The 18,776-nt window shown below is 38.7% G+C and overlaps 1 protein-coding gene across 1 annotated transcript in view; it reads left to right on the top strand.

Moving 5' to 3' along the window:
- Window positions 1-8,117, top strand: part of TOPBP1 (topoisomerase (DNA) II binding protein 1) — an 89,120-nt gene extending 81,003 nt beyond the window's left edge. Inside the window, exons 24-27 of the mRNA XM_006840032.1 lie at window positions 1,020-1,157; window positions 2,772-2,861; window positions 3,040-3,201; window positions 7,974-8,117. Of these exons, the coding sequence (XP_006840095.1) occupies window positions 1,020-1,157; window positions 2,772-2,861; window positions 3,040-3,201; window positions 7,974-8,117 (534 nt within the window). The remainder of the gene's footprint in view (window positions 1-1,019; window positions 1,158-2,771; window positions 2,862-3,039; window positions 3,202-7,973) is intronic.
- Window positions 8,118-18,776: the final 10,659 nt, after the last annotated feature.

The following is an 18,776-nucleotide window of genomic DNA, read 5'->3' as shown; positions in this document are numbered from 1 at the left end:
TAGTTCCATAAAGTTACATTGAGTATGCCTACCTCTCCTGCCTTCCCTTCCATCTCCTGCACCTCTGCCACTCCTGGGACCCACCCCTGCTTTTCCTCCTCCTAATCCTCCTCAACAGGAAGATAATTCAACCTCTGTAAAGTGACAAAGTAAACTTACAGTGTCAATAGTTACAGCATAGTACTGTAAGTGCAATTTTTCTTTATGATTTACTTAACAGTTTTTCTCTTAGCTTACTTTATTGTAAGAAAACGGTATGTAATACATATATCAAATACGTGTTAATTGATAGTTTATGTCACCAGTAAGGCTTTTGGTAAACAGGCTATTAGTAGTTAAATTTTTGAGGAGTCAAGTTATATGGTAATTTTGACTACATGGCAGTTTGACGTAAGGTCAACTTACTTTAATTAGAATGTAGATTTTGATTGTTGTATTATGCTTTTTAAAGATGGAACTAACATTCTCTATTAACATTAAGAAATTTCACGATTTTCTCATGGCAAGCTTCTGTTTTTACTATTAGCTCATTAAATATTAAGATCATTATTTGAGGTATTTGGTTCCTAACTGACCATCAGAGTTTTCTCCATCATGTAGTTTTTGAAATTTTCGATTAGGGTCCCTTAGGAATCTCTTCTGTAAGCAGGTCATAAAGCTGTTAATACATACCTCCTCTCTCACAACTGTTTTTGTGAAGTTGGTCATATAGTAGATGAAGCCCAATGTTCTGAATATCCTCTGTTGAAGACCTGGTGTGGTTCTGTAGGATAAGCTCTGGGCTGCTAACTTCAGTATTTTTCTGAATTCTACTTAAAAGCCATATATTCTTAACTCTCATATGTATCCAAATTAAACTACATTTCTTCCATACTCATAAAATGTTTAGTGCTCTGTATACCAGTTGAATACTGTTAAAAGAGATAACTTTTACTAGACTAGGGACTATTTGAGGAGGGAAACATTTCTATAGCCCCTCATGTTGTAGGAACTCAAAATTTGTTGGACTGATTCTCTAGGAAGAAGACTATGAATGGGGAAGTAGTTCCATTCTTGATGCTTTGACTGGAATCAATGTACAGCAAAGGAGTCTAGCACTTGCAGCAATGAGATGGAGGAAAAAAATCCAGCAAAGACAAGAAACAGGCATTATTGAGGTATTACCATGTGTGATGTGTAGATAGCATAAATGATACTCAAACTGATAATGGTTGCAGGGTTTTTTTCTGTGTGTGTGTTTTTTAAGAGAGTAAGCTTGACAAGATAAAAATAATTTTGTCTTTTGCAATGGAACTTAATTTTTAGTTGTTTGAATTGTGATTTGACAATAAGATATATATATAATACTAGTGAATCTTTTTTTAAAGTAATTTATGTATAAAATGTGATCTATACTGTATTTACATATAGCTGCTAGCTTCAGGAGTTCTTAACCTGGAGTCCATAAACTTCCTTAAGAGTTTATGGATCAAATTTAGATATCTATAAATTTTGGATTGAGAAGGGAGAAGAACATCATTATTTTTACTAACCTGTAATTAAAATTTGGAGTCCTGGTGTGGTGCTATGGGTTAATGTGCTGGACTGCAAGGTTGGCGGTTCAAGCTCACCAGCCGCTTCTTGGAAACCCTATACAGGGTCACTGTGGGTTGGAAGTGACTCAACAGCACTTAACAGCAACATATTAAAATTTAGTATTTTCATTCGTTGTAACTCTGGCAGCAAATGATAGCCCCATTAGCAGTACCTGTGAATTTGCCACCATAAAGCAGTTGTTTTCCTGTCACATTATAGTTGTAAATGATCCTTGGGATGCAGTGGTTAAACACTTGTTTGCTAACCAGAAGGCTGGTTCTTCTAACCTATCAGTTGTTCTTCTGGAGATAGAAGTGACAGTTTGTTTCCATAAAAATTTAATAGCCTTGGAAACAGTATGGGGCTGTCTGTTCTTTCTTCTGTAGTGTTGCTATGAGTTGAGATCTACTTGACAGCAATGGGTTTATAAGTTATAGGTACCTTAAAGCATTTTATATGGTCATCACTAGTTTAAAGTCCTAATAGTTATTAGATCTTGTGATTTAACACCTAATTTAGAAACATACCTATAATGTCACAAATTTGTTTTTATGGATATTTTAATTAAGTGGTTTCCTTTGTAAACCCTTTTATTTTATACATTAAAAATATTTATAGGACATGTGAATTACATCCCAGTGGTTTTGTTTGTTGTTGTTTAATCAGAGAAGGGGTCCACTGATTACACTCGACTACACTAGGGGTTCATGGCAAACACAAAGGATAACAGTCCCTGGGTAAATAATCTTTCATGTTGTATTGAATTCTCTGGTATCTCCAAATTGTGTTTGCTGTGAATGCTTTTCTTTTATAGTAATTCCACTGGCATCTGTTAAAGGTTATTCTACATACCAATTTTTATTTCTAATTTTCGAGAAAGACATAATGAAGGCTTCATCTAGTCCAAGAAGCTGTACTTTAGGCTCTTTCAATTAATTATAAGGAAAAAACTAAACATAGGTCAAGCTGCTTTGTTTTAATTTCACCTAATCATTAAATTGTCTTCCTTCATTTCAAAGTATTTAGTTATTGTGTGCCAGACACTGTGGCTGTTGTGTTTCACCTTTCTCTGACCAGAGACAGTGACCACTCATTGTCATAAAACTAACTAGAGATAAAAGAATGCATTAGTCTGAATTATTTTGTTAATTAATTACCAAATTATTTCAGTGCTTTTTTTAAATTTTTATTTGTAGGGTGCATTTAGTGGGTGGAAAGTTATTTTACATGTTGAGCAGTCTCGAGAAGCAGGATTCAAACGTCTTCTGCAATCTGGAGGAGCAAAGGTTTGCGTTGAATCTATTTACATAGTTTTTGCATGACTTATTTTCTAACGAAGTCTGCTATGATCAGTGTTTGATTTCCTGCATTTTGTGAAATGGTAATCCATAAATACATATTACACAACTTGACCTAATTTGGGACCTCATTGATCGATTGTGGTGTTATTATTTTTTTCATTAGGTGTTACTTGGTCATTCTGTACCTTTATTTAAAGAAGCAACCCATCTCTTTTCTGAATTTAATAAACAAAAAATAGATGACTCTGGGGTTAATATAGCAGAAGCCGCTGCCCAGAACGTGTACTGCCTGAGGACAGAATACATCGCTGATTATCTCATGCAGGTTTGTGGGTTATGTCCTTGATCTTCTCTAATTGCAGGTTGTTGTTGTTTAGTGCCGTTAGTTAGTTCTGACTTACAGCACCTCAACCCTTTTCTGGTTCATTTGTGCTCATGAGAAGTTAAAATGAGTGAGGTACACAAATCTAGCTATCTGAAAGATTTGACATTACTGCTTTAAGAAAGAAAGAGGGGGAAAAAGGACTGGAAGGAGAGATGCTGATCTATAAATAGTAGTTGTTTCTGAGATGTTTATTTTCACATGTACACTTAAAGCATGTTGTAAGCATCTCCCAAATTCTCTACCATGAGCTTAGATTACTTGTAAATATCACTCAATATATTTTTCATTCTAAAGTTTTTTAAGTTGCTTCTTTATAAAATTTCCTTCTTTGTAACTTGCATTGTAAAAAGTAAAAATTAAATAAATTTTATAGTAAATGGCATACACAATGTAATATATTGACAATATTTTTATATACTTGCTTTATCACATATCTTTGTATAAATCTTCCTTACTGTCGATTCATTACAAAATAAGTTAACTAGAATCCAGTATTTGAGATTCATCCAAGTTGTTGCATATATGAACAGTTCATTCCTTTATATTTTTGAGTAGTGTTCTTTGCATTTCTCTCTATGATTGTACCTTTAGTCTGTTGATGGATACCTCACTGGTTCCCATTTTGACTATTATTAATATTTATATACAAGTCTTTTTAATGGCATATTTTTCATTTGTTTTTGATAAATACATAAGAGCAGATTGCTGGGTTTAAAAATTACGTGTATAAACAGGGTTTTAAGAAACTGGTTGTTGTTGTTAGGTGCCATTGAGTCGGTACTGACTCATAGCGACCTTATGCACAACAGAACAAAACACTGCCCGATCCTGGGCCAACCTCACAACCCTTGCCATGCTTGAGCCCATTGATTCTGCCACTTTGCCACTCCCATCTCGCCTGGGGGTCTTGCTCTTTTTCTCTGACCCTCCACCTTACCAAACATGATATTCTTCTCCAGCGACTGGTCCCTTCTGACCATATGTCTGAAGTATGAAAGACAAGTTTGGCCATCCTGGCCTCCAGGGAGCACTCTGGCTACACTTCTTCTGACACAGATCTGTTGGTTCTTTTGGCATCCCATGACACTTTGAATATTCTCCTCCAACACCATAACTCAGATGCGTCAATTCTATGGTCTTCCTTATCCATTGTCCAGCTTTTGCATGCATATGGAGTTATTGAAAATACCATTGCTTGGGTCAGGTGCACCTTAGTCCTCAAGCTGACATCTTTGCTCTTCAACACTTTAAAAGGTCTTGTGCAGCAGATTTGCCTAATGCAATACGTCATTTGATTTCTTGACTTCTGCTTCCATGAGTGTTGATAGTTGATCCAAGAAGAATGAAGCCTTTGACAACTTAAGTCTTTTCTCTGTTGATAAGAATGTTGTTTATTGGTCCAGTAATCAGGATGTTTGTTTTCTTTACATTGAGATGTAATCCATACCGAAGGCTGTGCTCTTTGATGTTCATCAGTACATATTTTAAGTCTTCTTCACTTTCAGCAAGCAAGGTTGTATCATCTGCATTTTGCAGGTTGTTAAGGAGTCTTCCTCCAATCCTGATGCCACGTTTTTCTTCATATACAGCTTCTTGGATTTTTTGTTCAGTATACAGCCCTCCCCAAAATACTAATACTTCCAGAACTTTTTCCAAAGGTATTGTACCATTTTACAATCCTGTCAATAGTATATAAGAGTTCCAGCTACTCTGTATCTTCACCAACATTTGGGGTTAACAGTGATTTCAATTTTACGTCTGATTTGAATTTTCGGTTTATAGTAGGAGCTCTGGTAGCGTATTGGTTACAAATTGGGCTGCGAACCTCAAGGTCAGCAGTTCAAAACTACCAGCTGTTCTGCGGGAGAAAGATGAGGCTTTCTGCTCCCATAAAGATTTACAGCCTCGGAAACCCTGTTCAGGGTCGCTATGAGTCGGAACCGACTCGATGACACTTAACAGCAACAGTGGGATTTCACTGTCGGTTTAAATTTGCATTTCTCTGATGACTAATGATGTTGAGCACTTTTTCATAGTGCTTATTGGCCTTTCATATAGCTTCTTTTGTGAAGTCTATGTAGATCTTTTTCCCATTTAAAAAAAAATTTTTTTTTTGTGGAAAATTATGTATATATGACACGACACTTGCTCTTTCAACCATTATATAAATAAGGGAGCTTCAAAATGTTTGTAGAAAAATTCTTTTCTTTTAATTGCATTTTTCCTCAGAGTTTTTGAAACCCTGTCATACAATTCAGTAGCATGGATTGCATTCACTGTATTGTGCATTCCTCACCAGTATCCATTTCCTGTATTTTTTTCATTACTGTTTATAAAAACTCAGAATACCTTTATTAATAATTTTAGCCATTGAAAAAAGTTTTTGTCTTTTTATTTAGTAGGATCTCTTTGTATCTGCGTTAACAGTAGTCCTATGTCAGATAATCTGTGGAAATACTTTATTTCAGTCTGGCTCGCTGATTCGTCTTAATCATCTTTTGATGAGCAAAAACTTTTTATAGTCTTACCAATTTTTTAGTAGCTGCTGCTTTTTATATGGTCTAGGGAAATCTTTGTTTCTTTAATATATTAGTTTATATGTTTAGGTCTATGATCCATCTTAAATTCAGTTTTCTGTTTGCTGTGAGGTAACCCAGACCATCAAATCAATGTCAACTTACAGTGACCCCATAGGATATAGTAGAACTGCTCTGTAGGTTTCCGAGACTATAAATCTTTACAGAAGCAGACAGCTTCATCCTTCTACTGTGTAGCGACTGATGTGTTCGAACTGCCAACCTTTCTGTTAGCAACCTAATGCTTAACTCTGTGCCCGCAGAGCTCCTACTGTGAGGTGGTGGTGGTATGTGCCATTGAGTCTGTTCCAACTCACAGCAACCTATATAGGGTATCTGAGAGTGCCTGGTGGGTTTACTGCCACTCTTGGGATTACCAGTCCAGTGCTTATCCTGTAGTGTCATACTTAGGGCCTGGTTTCCTCCCCTAGCTGTTTTCAGCACCATTTATGTGTTCAGCAGACTTTACCCAAAGGCTTTTTTGCACCTTTGTCAAAAATAAAAATAACTCTTACTCTATCTTATTTGTGGGCTCTCTCCTGTTCCATTAATTTATTTATTGGCCTTTATTGTAGCTATATATTACTTTGGAAGTTAATGTAAGTTTTATTCTTTTCTAATAGCATTAAAACTACAAACCATTTTGGGCAAATTGACATGTTTGCTGTGTTGAGTGTTCTAACCCCTGGCATGTCCACTTGTTTAGATGATGATAACGATAAACCTAGATTTCTTTCATAAGCATTTTGTGGTTCTCACTATCCTAATTTTATTTGGGGTAATTCTGACCTACTCTTTTTTTGAGCCTGCTTCTTAATTCATGAAATAATTTTGACTTATATCCTGGACATTGTGAATGGTAAATTATACAAACTCTAGATTCTGTCACATTTTTCCGGAGTACTGTTTTACTGTATTTGTTTAGCTGGCTGTTTACTTGAATGACCTGCTGCAGTGAGAGACAACTCAAATCTCATTTTGTTCTTTTAGCCTTAAGTCTCCTCTGCACTTGTATGATTTGGGGATTGGGGCAGAGTTTGTATACAAAGTTCAGGGTTCTTCCTTTGTGTCCTTTCTGGGATTTCCCACCTCATTTTCCATTGACTGTAGTTGCCTCAGAACCCCGTTCTCTGGTTCTTCAAGCCATTAAAACTTCAGGCTTCCTATTGGAGTTTTTGAGTCAGCCTGCATGATACAAATGGGCCTATTCTCAGATTTGGTTGGTTGGTTATGTGCTGTGGAGTCGATTCCGACTCATAGCGACCCTGTACAGGGTTTCCAATGCTGTAAATCTTTATGGAAGCAGAAAGCCTCATCTTTCTCCCGCGGAACAGCTGGTAGTTTTCAACTGTTGACTTTGCGGTTTGCAGCCCGATTTGTAACCATTATGCTACCAGAGCTCATTATCAGACTAAGATCCATAAAAAAAAGAAAAAGGAATTCACCCCATACCATTCCCTTCTTCCAACTGTTAACTCCCTTATAGTATTTACCTGGCTTTGGTCATTCTCCAGTGTTTTACAATTGCTTTTAGTATTCTTTGGTCAGAATTGATAGTTGTTATCTATAGAAGGATTGAGTAGCAAGGTGCTTACTCAATATTTTGTGGTGGTTCATTTCCAAGTTTTGCTGTGTTGCCTCAAAATTAAGTTTCATTGTATTTACACTAAGGGACAGAGGGGATTCTTTTATATGGTTATATAGTTGTAAGGGAAAAAATGATCTTTGGAATCAGGTAGAGAATGGTGTGGATTTTGGCTTTGTCACCTGCAGCTGTGTGTAACATTAGTCATGTTACTTGACCTGATTTATTTCATCTGTAAAATAAAAATTATTTCACATGCAAAGTATCTAATATTGGAATGGTAGCCATCAACCCCCTTTGTGAGATCATTAAGGTCTTTTTTAGCCTACTCTGCAAGAATACACTTCTGATAAAGAAATGAGAGCTTGTCCCACAGTCTATTCACTAGATAAAAGTTTTCCTTTGCAATAACACAGGAATGAAAGTTTTTCTGATGAGAATATTTTGAATTATGAGTCATACTATTTAACAATTTAAAATAAGGTAGTGGGAGGGGGGATAATGAACAACAGTGTTTGTATTTTTTGTTTTTTTTTCTGTTCCTTTTATAGGAATCCCCGCCTCGAATTGAAAGTTACTGTCTACCAGAAGCCATTTCATTTCTTCAGAATGATGAGGAAGCTGGGCCTGGATTATCCCAGAAGAGGAAAGCTCCCACAGAGAGAAACAAACTCAAACGGCCTCGAGTCCACTAATGGCATCTACTCTTCAGTTACCAAACATTAAATGTTTTTTAAATGAAAAACCTGAATTTTATTGTGATGGATTTAAAGGCAAAGACTTGAAAAATTCTGCTTCAGACTGTAATGATGACTCAGCTTGAAGTTAGTTTTTAATATAACACCTGGAATTTTAATCACTGAAATAATATCTGCTCCTTAATAAAGTTAACTGAATAGCAACAGCAAACTGTAACTCCTAGCTAGCGTGTCACTAAGCCACACTGAGGTGTGTGAGGGGCTTTTTGTGTATTTATTTTTCTTTTAAATTATCTAAAGCTGTAGTTTAGTGGAAGTTTAAGAAAGGTGAAGAATTTGCCTATGAAATGTCTTCCTAACAAGGGAGTTATGAATTGGGACTGTCATATGTTTTCCCTGATTTTTATCTTCTCATCATTTTACCTTTTTTTTTTTACAGGAGCCTGAGCACAAGATTAAATGAGGAAGCTAAGGCTTTAAACTTATATGTGTGTATATATGTATATGTATGTTTGTACAAATTTCCATGATGTTTGCCAAGTCTTGGTGCCAAAACTTGGAAAATGTGTCAATGAAGAGTAAAAATAGTGACTCAAATTAGTACTACAGTATGTTCAGAAAGATAGGTTAACATTTAAAAGCACTCTGGCATTGAATTCTCCTGTTAAAAAGTAATAAAAGATTTCTAAAACTTAGCTTTAAAAGCTAGTTGTTAAATATGTTTTTGATGTTTCTTTCTTTATTTAGAATATTGTTCTACTAGGTTGAAAAAGGAGTCCTGGTGTGCTATAGGATTAGCACTGGGCTGCTAACCGCAAAGTCAGCAGTTCAAACCTCCTTGGAAACCCTACGCTGGGTCGCTATGAGTTGGAATCGACACAGTGGCACTTCCAACAATAAAGGTAAAAAATCTTTTACTATCAAATTTTTCTCTAACTATAATAGGCCAACGTCAAGAAATGTAGCCCTTCAGAGTTTTGAGCTAGTTCACAGAACAAGGCAATGCACATTGTTCCACAGTCAGCTGGATGGCATTATGTAAATGGTGCCCTCTCCTTTTCCAGATAAGCCACACAGACCTGACTCTATCAGAATGATTGTACACCAAAAATTTAGTCCAGAACACTTCATTGTGCTCATGAGGAACCTGTACATAGACCAAGAGGCAGTTGTTTGAACACAACTAGGGAACACTGGATGGTTTAAAATTAGGAAAGATGTGTACCAGGGGTTGTATTCTTTCACCCTTATTCAACCTGTATGCTGAGTACATAACGCGAAAAGCTGGATTATATGAAAAAGAACGTGGCATCAAGACTTCGAGGAAGATTCATTAACAACCTGCAGTAGGTACATGGTACAACCTTGCTTGCTTTAAGATATTTACTGATGAAGTTCAAAGACCACGGCCTTCAGTATGGATTGCACCTCAATGTAAAGAAAACAAAAATCCTTACTGATAGACCAATAAACAACATCTTATAAATGGAGAAAAGATTGAAGTTATCAAAGACTTTATTTTGCTCAGATCAGTCATCAACACTCAAGGAAGCAGCAGTCAAGAAATCAAACGATGTATTTTGCATTAGGCAAATCTTCTGCACAAGACCTCTTTAAAGTGTTGAAGAGCAAATATACTAGTTTGAGGACTAAGGTGTGCCTGATCCAAGCCATGGTATTTTCAGTAACCTCATATGCATGTGAAAGTTGGACAGTGAATAAAGACCGTAGAAGAATTAATGCATTTGAGTTATGGTGTTGGAGACTATTGGACCATGGACTGCCAAAAGAACAAACAAATCTGTTGGAAGACATACAGCCAGAATGCTCCTTAGAAGCAAGGATGGCCAGATATTCCGTCTCTCATATTTCAGACATATTGTCAGGAGGGACCAGTGCCTGGAGAAGGATATCATGCTTTGTAAAGTGGAAGGTCCAGTGCAAATATGTGGATTGGTACCATGGCAGCCGCAGTGGCTCAAGCCTAGTAACAATTGTGTAGTTGGTACAAGACCAGGTAGTGTTTCATTCTGTTTGCATAGGGTCGCTATGAGTTGGTACCAACTTGATGGCATCTAATATGCTTTTTATTTTTTTTGCAACATTTCAACTTCCCATTAAACAACAAAACCACTGTTTTCACTAAAATACAATTGAAAGCCTCACTTTCACTAATAGGGATATACACAGTCTCAAAAGTTATTTTATCTATTGCTAGCTAGATGAGTAATGCCTAAAACTCAGTCACAGTCCTATTGAATTATACCTAAAGGTCATTGTAAAGTTAGCCTCTTACAAATGTATGTAAACTAAGGGAGTAAAGGAAATTGTTAATAGAAAAAAATGCTTGTAATAAGTAAAGAGAAGACATGCAAGAAGATTGTATTGATACATATGTTGTCCTTTTACAGTGCATTCATATTTCCATTGTCCTCAGTCACACCTTCAGTTGTCTAATGTTCTTTACCTAGAGAAGTGATCCAGTTCTTCAGTTCTGACCCTTCCCTTGGATTTTGTAGTTTCCCGTTCACCTTTACTTCAGGGCATGGAAGTCAGGCATCCCAGAGAATCCTGAGTTGCAGACATAATCCTCTGCCTCCTGGTGATGTAGCAACCCAAATCTGTTAATTGAGTTAAATCATTTGGCACGAGGAGCCCAAATGTCCTTGGGCAGTGTCATCTTCCAGTGCAGTGGAAATCTATGTGTTCCCTGGAGAAAGCATTCCCCTCTTAGGAATTACAGCTTCCAAACCAGCTTAGTTCAAGGATGCCAAAACAGAAATAAAAATAGTGGGTAATTATCTAAAATAAAAGGAACCACTTTGCCCTCCATGCTTTGATTCCCAGGCCCATGTATTCTGGCTGTGAGGAAGACTGCAATGTGTAAGGTGAATGGTCTGGTTGAAAGCAAATACTGTATCTGCTGATACAATCCCAGATTATTGTCTTCCAACTGGCACTGAGTCTTCAGGAAACCTTTACACCTTTCAGTTAGCCCACCACTTCTGGGTAATGGGGCATGTGGTGGTTTTTCAGTGCCGTCGAGTTTGTTCTGATTCATAGCGACCCCTAGGGTTTCCAAGGAGCAGCTGGTGAGCTTGAACGGCCAACCTTGCAGTCTAGCGCATTAACTCACAAATCCACACCAGGACTCCCCTAATTCCATAGATGTGTACCTATCTCCCTGCATTCATTTTGTGAGTTCCCTTGACCCCCAGAAAACAGATAGAATATCTTAATGGTGGATAAGCATTCTGTGAATCCAGACAGTGGTGCAAACAGGCATGCCCAAAATAATGGCTATTCCACTGAGAACATCTCTGATGGAGTCTTAATGTAACCAACTTGCTACCAGTAGCTGACTGGTCACTCAAGAATGGTACTGTACGTGGCAGTATTGGTCTCTGTTGTTAGCTGCAGGTACTTGTTAGCCAATTCAGTCTTGGCAAGGGGAAGTCCATATTGAGGACATGCATAGACAGCTTCCATTCTGGCACCATGGCCACTTTGTTCATGGGCCCATTAAGCAAGCACTGGTTTGGCATGGAAAAGAAGACTGGCATCCATAGATGTCATTTTCTGATGATTGAGAACTTTCTTATGTGGGACAGCTATCTTTAATCTGTCCACTAGGAGCAATCCATCCATGTATCTTAACCATATTTTCTAGTCACAAGTTTTCAATCTTTTTCAAGCCCTTGACCAGCCAACCAAACTCTTAGCCACTCCTCATGCATCAGAATAGGTATACAAGTTGCTTCACAAAGTTTGAGGACTAAATGGAATTTAAAGATAATGAAAGTTCACTATGATCTTTTTTAAGTTTGTGAATTGAGTGACAGTTTACATGGGAGAACATAGGTTTTACACTCATTGTTTTGTTGCAATGATTACAATTTCCCTCCATGCATCATCTTTTTTTTGGGGGTGGGGGGTGGGTTGTGATGTACACAAAAATACTCAGGAATATATAATCATTTAAACAACTTAAGAGCACATTCTACAAGCCTGCTTCCTGGCCACCAGCATACAACCTTTCTCATTCCACGAATCTACAGTTCTCAGCTACTGTCTCTCTCCATGTCATCATCTCTGGTGTCGCTGCTTCTTTGGATTGTTAAGTGCCATCGAGTCAATTCCGACCCATAGCAACCCTGTATAGGGTGTTTCTGAGCAGCAGCTGGTGAGCTTGAACCACCGACCTTGCAGTTCAAATGGCTTGGCAGTCTGATGCATTAGCCCATAGTGCCACACCAAGACTGCTTCTTTGGATAGGGTCCCACATTCCACATCTCCACTGCTCTTCTCCCTTGATATTTCTAGGGTCCTGTTCCTGGAATGTAAGATTAACCACTCCCCCATTTTTGTTATAAAATTTTTACACTTGTCAGTCACAATCAGTCATAACAATTACTCACTATTGAAGCATTAAGAATCTTATTCCCATCTCCTTTCACTAGACCTATTTAGAAAAGATGAAAACTATTCATTGGAGACTCGACCTTCCCCTGTACATCTGAAACTAAACCCCCTCTTGAACACTTGTAAGCCAGTCACTTCATGCCTTTATAGCCCCCTCATTTTAGGTAGCGTAGTGGTTATGAATCGGGCTGCGAACCTTAAGGTCAGTGGTTCGAAACTACCAGCCGCTCCGCGGGAGAAAGATGAGGCTTTCTACTCCCGTAAAGATTTACACCCTCGGAAACCCTGTACAGAGTCGGTATGGGTCGGAACCCACTCGAAGGCACTTAACAACAACAACATTTTAGGTAGCCAATGCCTAAGTTGCCTGTCCCTATCAACCCTGTATATAGAGGGGATAGCATTGATACTTGATGTGAATACTCCCTCCCTCTCAGTTGGTATTTTGAACTACTGCATCCATAAATATAGGTCAAGTGCATCAAATGGTAGCAATTTACACTTATTTCCTTGATCAAAAATAGTTTTTTATCTTCCTCTAGTCTAGTTCTGATTATCAAGCCATCAAGGATAGGTCGAATGGGTACCATCTTCAAGTTTGGGTGTTCTTGTTATTGTTTCCCCACTTCATATCAGCTCTAGCCCTCCATGGCTATGTCCTTGTCTAGGAGCTCAGGAGTCCCCAGGTCTCACCATTTTGAACCAACCAGCCCTTCCTCTTCTATCATCTCCAGGTCGACAGGAGTCTATGGAACATGGTCGAACTCAGCCCATATATTCATTGCTGCCTTTCCCACTCTTACACTCACCAGTAGACCAATGTGGTCATCAGCAAGCTTACATGATTGCTGATGTGTTCCCTTTGAGTTTCAGTCTTGGAGGGGGATTTGCCCTGAAAGGGACTTGATTGCTTGCTTTGATGGCTTCCTGGCAAACTTGCAGCTGCTTGTAGTAGCCAATCACAGTGCCATTTTTGTTTTGGATATTTCCTGCTGATCTTTTAAGAAAGCACTGTACCTCTAGCTGTTTCAGGCTGGTTTGCTTGTCCTTTCAAGTGGGAATGTCCCACCTCAGAAGGTTCTGGATGGGGCTTAGGATGCCACCTGAGGCCCGATACACTGCAAAGTCTCCACGACATGCCTATTTCATTGGACAGGTTCTACAACCCCTTTTTAGGTGTTCCAGTCAGTTATAGGAAATAGTAGGCAAGGGAAACCAATATTCATTAAGATAGGCATCTTAATTAACATTATTTCCCCTTTCACCCATTCAGACTAGGCCTCGATCCCTGTATCACACGGAGCCCTGTTGTCCCATTCACGATGAACTTTTTAGAGGAGTATGAAAATTATTACTCATGATTTAAAAATTATTTGTATTCCTTTTTTGAGGAATGTCTTACAGGATCTTTCTTCAAGGGAACCCTCTCAATCAAGGAGCTTCATATGTCTAGAAACTGGATGAGATCCCTTGAGTATTATGGAGAATAAAATCAAGATTTCTGACCACCAAACATGGAATTTCTTACGTAAATCAAACAGTATTCTAGGAGGCTGCTCATCCTTAGGTACACTGTGATGAATTAGCTGCTACCAGAGATTATACGTATATCCTGCTGTCCTTTACAGTAAATGTGCCACCATTTCTTTGCTAGTTAAACACCACTGCTCTGAGACCCCATCATTCTCAAGGCCAGCAGAGACTCCATCTCAATGGTGGCACCTTCCAGCCATTTGTGCCCTAAAAAGGTGAGTATTCAGATTAAAGATGCAGGTGCTCCGTTCATAATACATTAGTGTCTTCTGGGTCTTTTCAGAGGCCGTGGCTTGAGACAGAATGTTGCTCAGGTTGCACATGTTAAACTCACTGCAACAAGTCTATCTCCCTAAGCCTTCTGATTCTTTCCTTCATATCAGGTTAAACTATGGCATCTCAACTGTAAACATAGGCCACTAGGTAAGTCCATGTTCCAGCCAACCAACCCAGGAAACTGTTCAAGCCTGAATGAACTAATACTTTAAGCCCAGAACATCTAGTAAGAGTTCCTGTATTAGTGAATTCAGCCCAATGTGCTTACTTGCTCTAATAACCTTTGAATATACTCCCACACACCCTCCAGATTTCTGCCAGTATATTATAAGTAAAATCTTGTTTTCCTTTTCGGTGCCTCTACTTATAGGTGTCATGGCAACAAAAGGGTTCTTGAGAATGAGCATTGGTCCCAAGTGAGGTAATCTCAGGGTTTTCCAGAAGGGAAGGCTAGTCTCCTCAGTCACAGGAGGGCAAGCTACTTCCACCACGAAGGGTGGCTCAGAGGCACTGGAAGCATTAAGACTTGAAGTTGTGTGGCGCTGTGGGTTAAAGTGCTGGTCTGTAAGGTCTGTTTGAACTCCAAGGTCAGTGGTTCAAGCTCACCAGCTGCTTCTCAGAAACCCTATGTAGGGTTGCTATGAGTTAGAACAGACTCAACGACACTTAACAATAACAACCAGGTACGACCATCCCAAGTTTTGGGGTCCCATCTTTCCCTATCAATATACTAATTTTCACATGAGAAATGTAGGGTACAAATTCAACTGGTACTATAGTTCTGACCCTAAGCAATAGCTTGCCATTTCTTTCTGCAGTCACACCAGTGCACTCAGGATCAACCCTACACAACGCCCTTCAGTCATGAAACTACAGCCCAAGCTCCATGGACTCCCAGGCACTTGCTTTAGTAGACACTCTCACTAGCAGAGGTGGATAAGCCTAATTGTTATGCTTCAGACCATGGACAAGCATATTTCCCATTGTCAAGAAACCCATCACTTTGCTCAAGCCCCAAAGCACCACCAACTAGTCCTTAAATCTAATTTTTAAACATCTGCCTTCAGAGACCATTGTTGATAAAATTAATTACTCACTATTCAAACGGCAAAACAAAAAAACAGCACCACTAATTTAAGCAAGGAAAAAATAATAATGAAGGGTGGCTAACAACTACTTCTTATAACCACACAAAGCAGACACTACCCCTAGAACTGAGGGAGTGAACAAGAAACTTTAAAGGTGGGGTCCCTCTCCCTAGGCTGAGGTTCAAACCCATGAAGAGACAGAAAGACTGCCTCAGCAACACCCAGCTAGCAGTGTCAGAGAAATGCCAGAGGATATGGGTTTCAGCTGAATTGCAGGAACTGCTGGTGAGCCATCACTAAATCATGAGGGCTGCCCAGGTGAACGTAATAAACCCCACAGTGTCAATCTCCTGGCTGCCACGTGGACCAAAAGGCAGGACGCCATTTCTTCTTGGTTCTGCTTCAGTGGTCCTCCAATGCCCTCTACTGGCAAAGGAGAAACGTCCACAAGGTCCTGAAACATTACATTAACAACTAGTTTGTTGTAAACTGCCCTCAAGTGACCTTGTATAGGGTTTCCAAGGATTACCTGAGGGGTTTGAACCACAGACCTGGCAGTTAGCAGTCCAGCGCTGATCCTACAATGCCACACAACTTCTAAGCATTAATATAAAATGACACACCATTTGTAGAAAATGTAGGAAAGCTATCAGCTAAACCCAGAATGTGGAAAATGCTACAAGGTAAATGACCAGGTTTCTTCATCTAAAGGGCAAGGAAAAGACAACAGAAATTAAAAGAATTAAAAGATTAAATGCCATGGGACCTCAAGAATGTGGAAAATGTAATGAAAAGATAATGGATTTTTCCCACAAAATTTCGAAACACCCCCCCCCCAAGTATTTCAAGCAATAAACCAACTACAGATACAAGTAATCAGAGACCCTTTAAGATTGACAGGCTATCTGATTTTAAGCAAGTTTCTATTCTCTAGACTGTTGCATATTATTTAAGTTTTTCCTTTATAAAACATTCCTTTAAAAAAAAAAAATAAATTCTACCCCCCACATTTAAAACAAGGTGTGAAAAGGGTAAAATTGTTGGTATCATTAGGTGCCACCCGGTCAGTTCTGACTCATAGCAACCCTATCCATAACAGAATGAAAACTGACCGGTCCTGTACCATCCTTAGAATTGTCACACTTGAGCCCATTGTTGTTCCCTCTGTGTTAATCCATCTTGTTGGGTGTCTTCCTCTCTTTTGTTGACCTTCCATTTTACCAAGCATGACGTCCTTCTCCAGGGACTGACCCCTTCTGAAATATGCCCAAACTATGGAACAAAATCTCACCATCCTCACTTTCAAGGAACATTCTTCCAAAACAGATTTGTTCTTCCAGCAGTCTATGGTACCTTCAGTGTTCTTTGCCAATACTGTAATTTAAAAGCACCGGTTCTTCTATGATCTTTATCCATTGTCCAACTTGCACACGCATGAAGCGATTGGAAATACCATGGCTTCCTTGGGTCATATTCACCTTGTTCCTCAAACTGACATCTTTGCTCTTGAACGCTTTAAAACAAGTTCTGTCATCTGCGTACTGCAGGCTGTTAATCTTCTTCTAATACTAACACGCTCTTTGTATAATCCAGCTGCTCAGATTAATCACTCAGCCCACTAATACGATGGCTAAGGATATAACCCTGATACACACCTTTCCTAATTATAAACCATTCAGTATCCCCTTGTTCTGTTTCAAACAAGTGCCTCTTGGACCTCTGTACACCCAACCTTCACAATGTTATCAATAGCTGGGGATACCATTGTTAACAATGATCCAGTAAATAAAGCACAAGTAAACATCTTTCTGGTAGTCCCTACTTTCAGCCAAGATGCATCTGAGGTCAGCAATCTCTCATTCCACATCCTATTCTGAAACTGGTTTGAATTTCTGGCAGTTCCCTGTAGATAGATGCATTGCTGCTACCATTGTTTGAATTATTTTCAGCAAATTTTTGCTTGCATGTGATATTGATAATGATTTTCACATTCCGTTGGGCCACCTTTCTTTGGAATAGGCACAAATACGGATCTCTTCCAATCAGATGGCCAGATAGCTGTCGTCTAGATTTTTGACAGACAATTGATTGCTTTCAGAGCTGCATCTGCTTGTGAAACATTTTAGTTGGTATACCATCAATTCCTGGAGCTTTGTTTTTCGCCAATGACTTCACTGCAGCTTGGACTTCTTCCTTCAGTGCTACTGGTTCTTGATCATATGCTACCACTCTGCAAGAGAAAGATGAGGCTTTCTGCTCTTAAAGATTTACAGCCTCAGAAACCCTACAAAGAGCTGATTCCACAGCATACAACCATCACCATGACCAAAGCTTGGGGACTTGGAGGAAAGGGAGTGAGTAACTGGAATTTGGGGGGAGGGGATGATGAAAACGTTCCGGAACTGGGTAGTAGTTACGGATGCATAATACTGTGAGCCGAATAAAAGCTACTTAACTGAGCACTTTAAAAGTTTATGAGGGAGAAAAAGTTTATGAGAATTGGATCTTTGAAAATTTGAGTATTTAGTGATTACGTTTTGATGTGTTAACACCAAACGCCTAAGCTCCATTTCCAAAATAATAGCTAATTTAGGAAATTTACAAGTTTTTCAAGGACTAAAGTAAAAAATCTTTAGTCTTCAGAGTAGAGAATATATTTCTTCCTTGCCATGGTTTTGACCTAAAGGTCAGTTTGAACTGCAAGGCAAGTGATTCAAACTCACCAGCCGCTCCGCGGAAACTATCCAGGGCTGCTGTGAGTCAGAACTGGCTGGACGGCACTTAACAACAACAACAATGGTTCAAAATAACAAATTTGAATAGAGCAGTGATGACAAAAGCACATTTCAATGTCTGCCTTACCTTTGGAAAAGAACTGGATGTTCATCACAGTTTTGTAGTCATGTTCATTCTCAGTTTCAGTCTTTTTAACAGAGTGCTCTACAAACATGTCTCGAACTGAAAATACATTCCCAAGATGGTAGTATTTATCACCTTCCCACAGCAAAGGAGGCATGACATCAATTCAGCATTTTCAAAGATAGAATACAGATTAAGGTTTTAGAATGAAAACTACTACACACCAAAATCCATATATTTCCTTTTTATTGGATTTGTTTCTGTTACAGAGTTCTTGCATTGCCAAAACCATGCCTGAGAATTCAAAGAAAGAAATGGTACAATGGACAGCCTCATCTACCCATCATACAGGATAAGTATATAAAACTTGATTCATGTGCATTTTGATAATTTCACAATCTTTTAAAAAGTTTTAACAGGAGTTGGAATTTTCAATCTGCTACAGGTCTTAAGATTTGTAGTATATAATGTGCCATTA

Source organism: Chrysochloris asiatica, unplaced genomic scaffold, assembly GCF_000296735.1.
Source record: "Chrysochloris asiatica unplaced genomic scaffold, ChrAsi1.0 scaffold00028, whole genome shotgun sequence".
NCBI lineage: Eukaryota > Metazoa > Chordata > Mammalia > Afrosoricida > Chrysochloridae > Chrysochloris > Chrysochloris asiatica.
The sequence above is the reverse complement of the archived record's forward strand: the minus strand, read 5'-3'. Positions and strand labels throughout refer to the sequence as shown.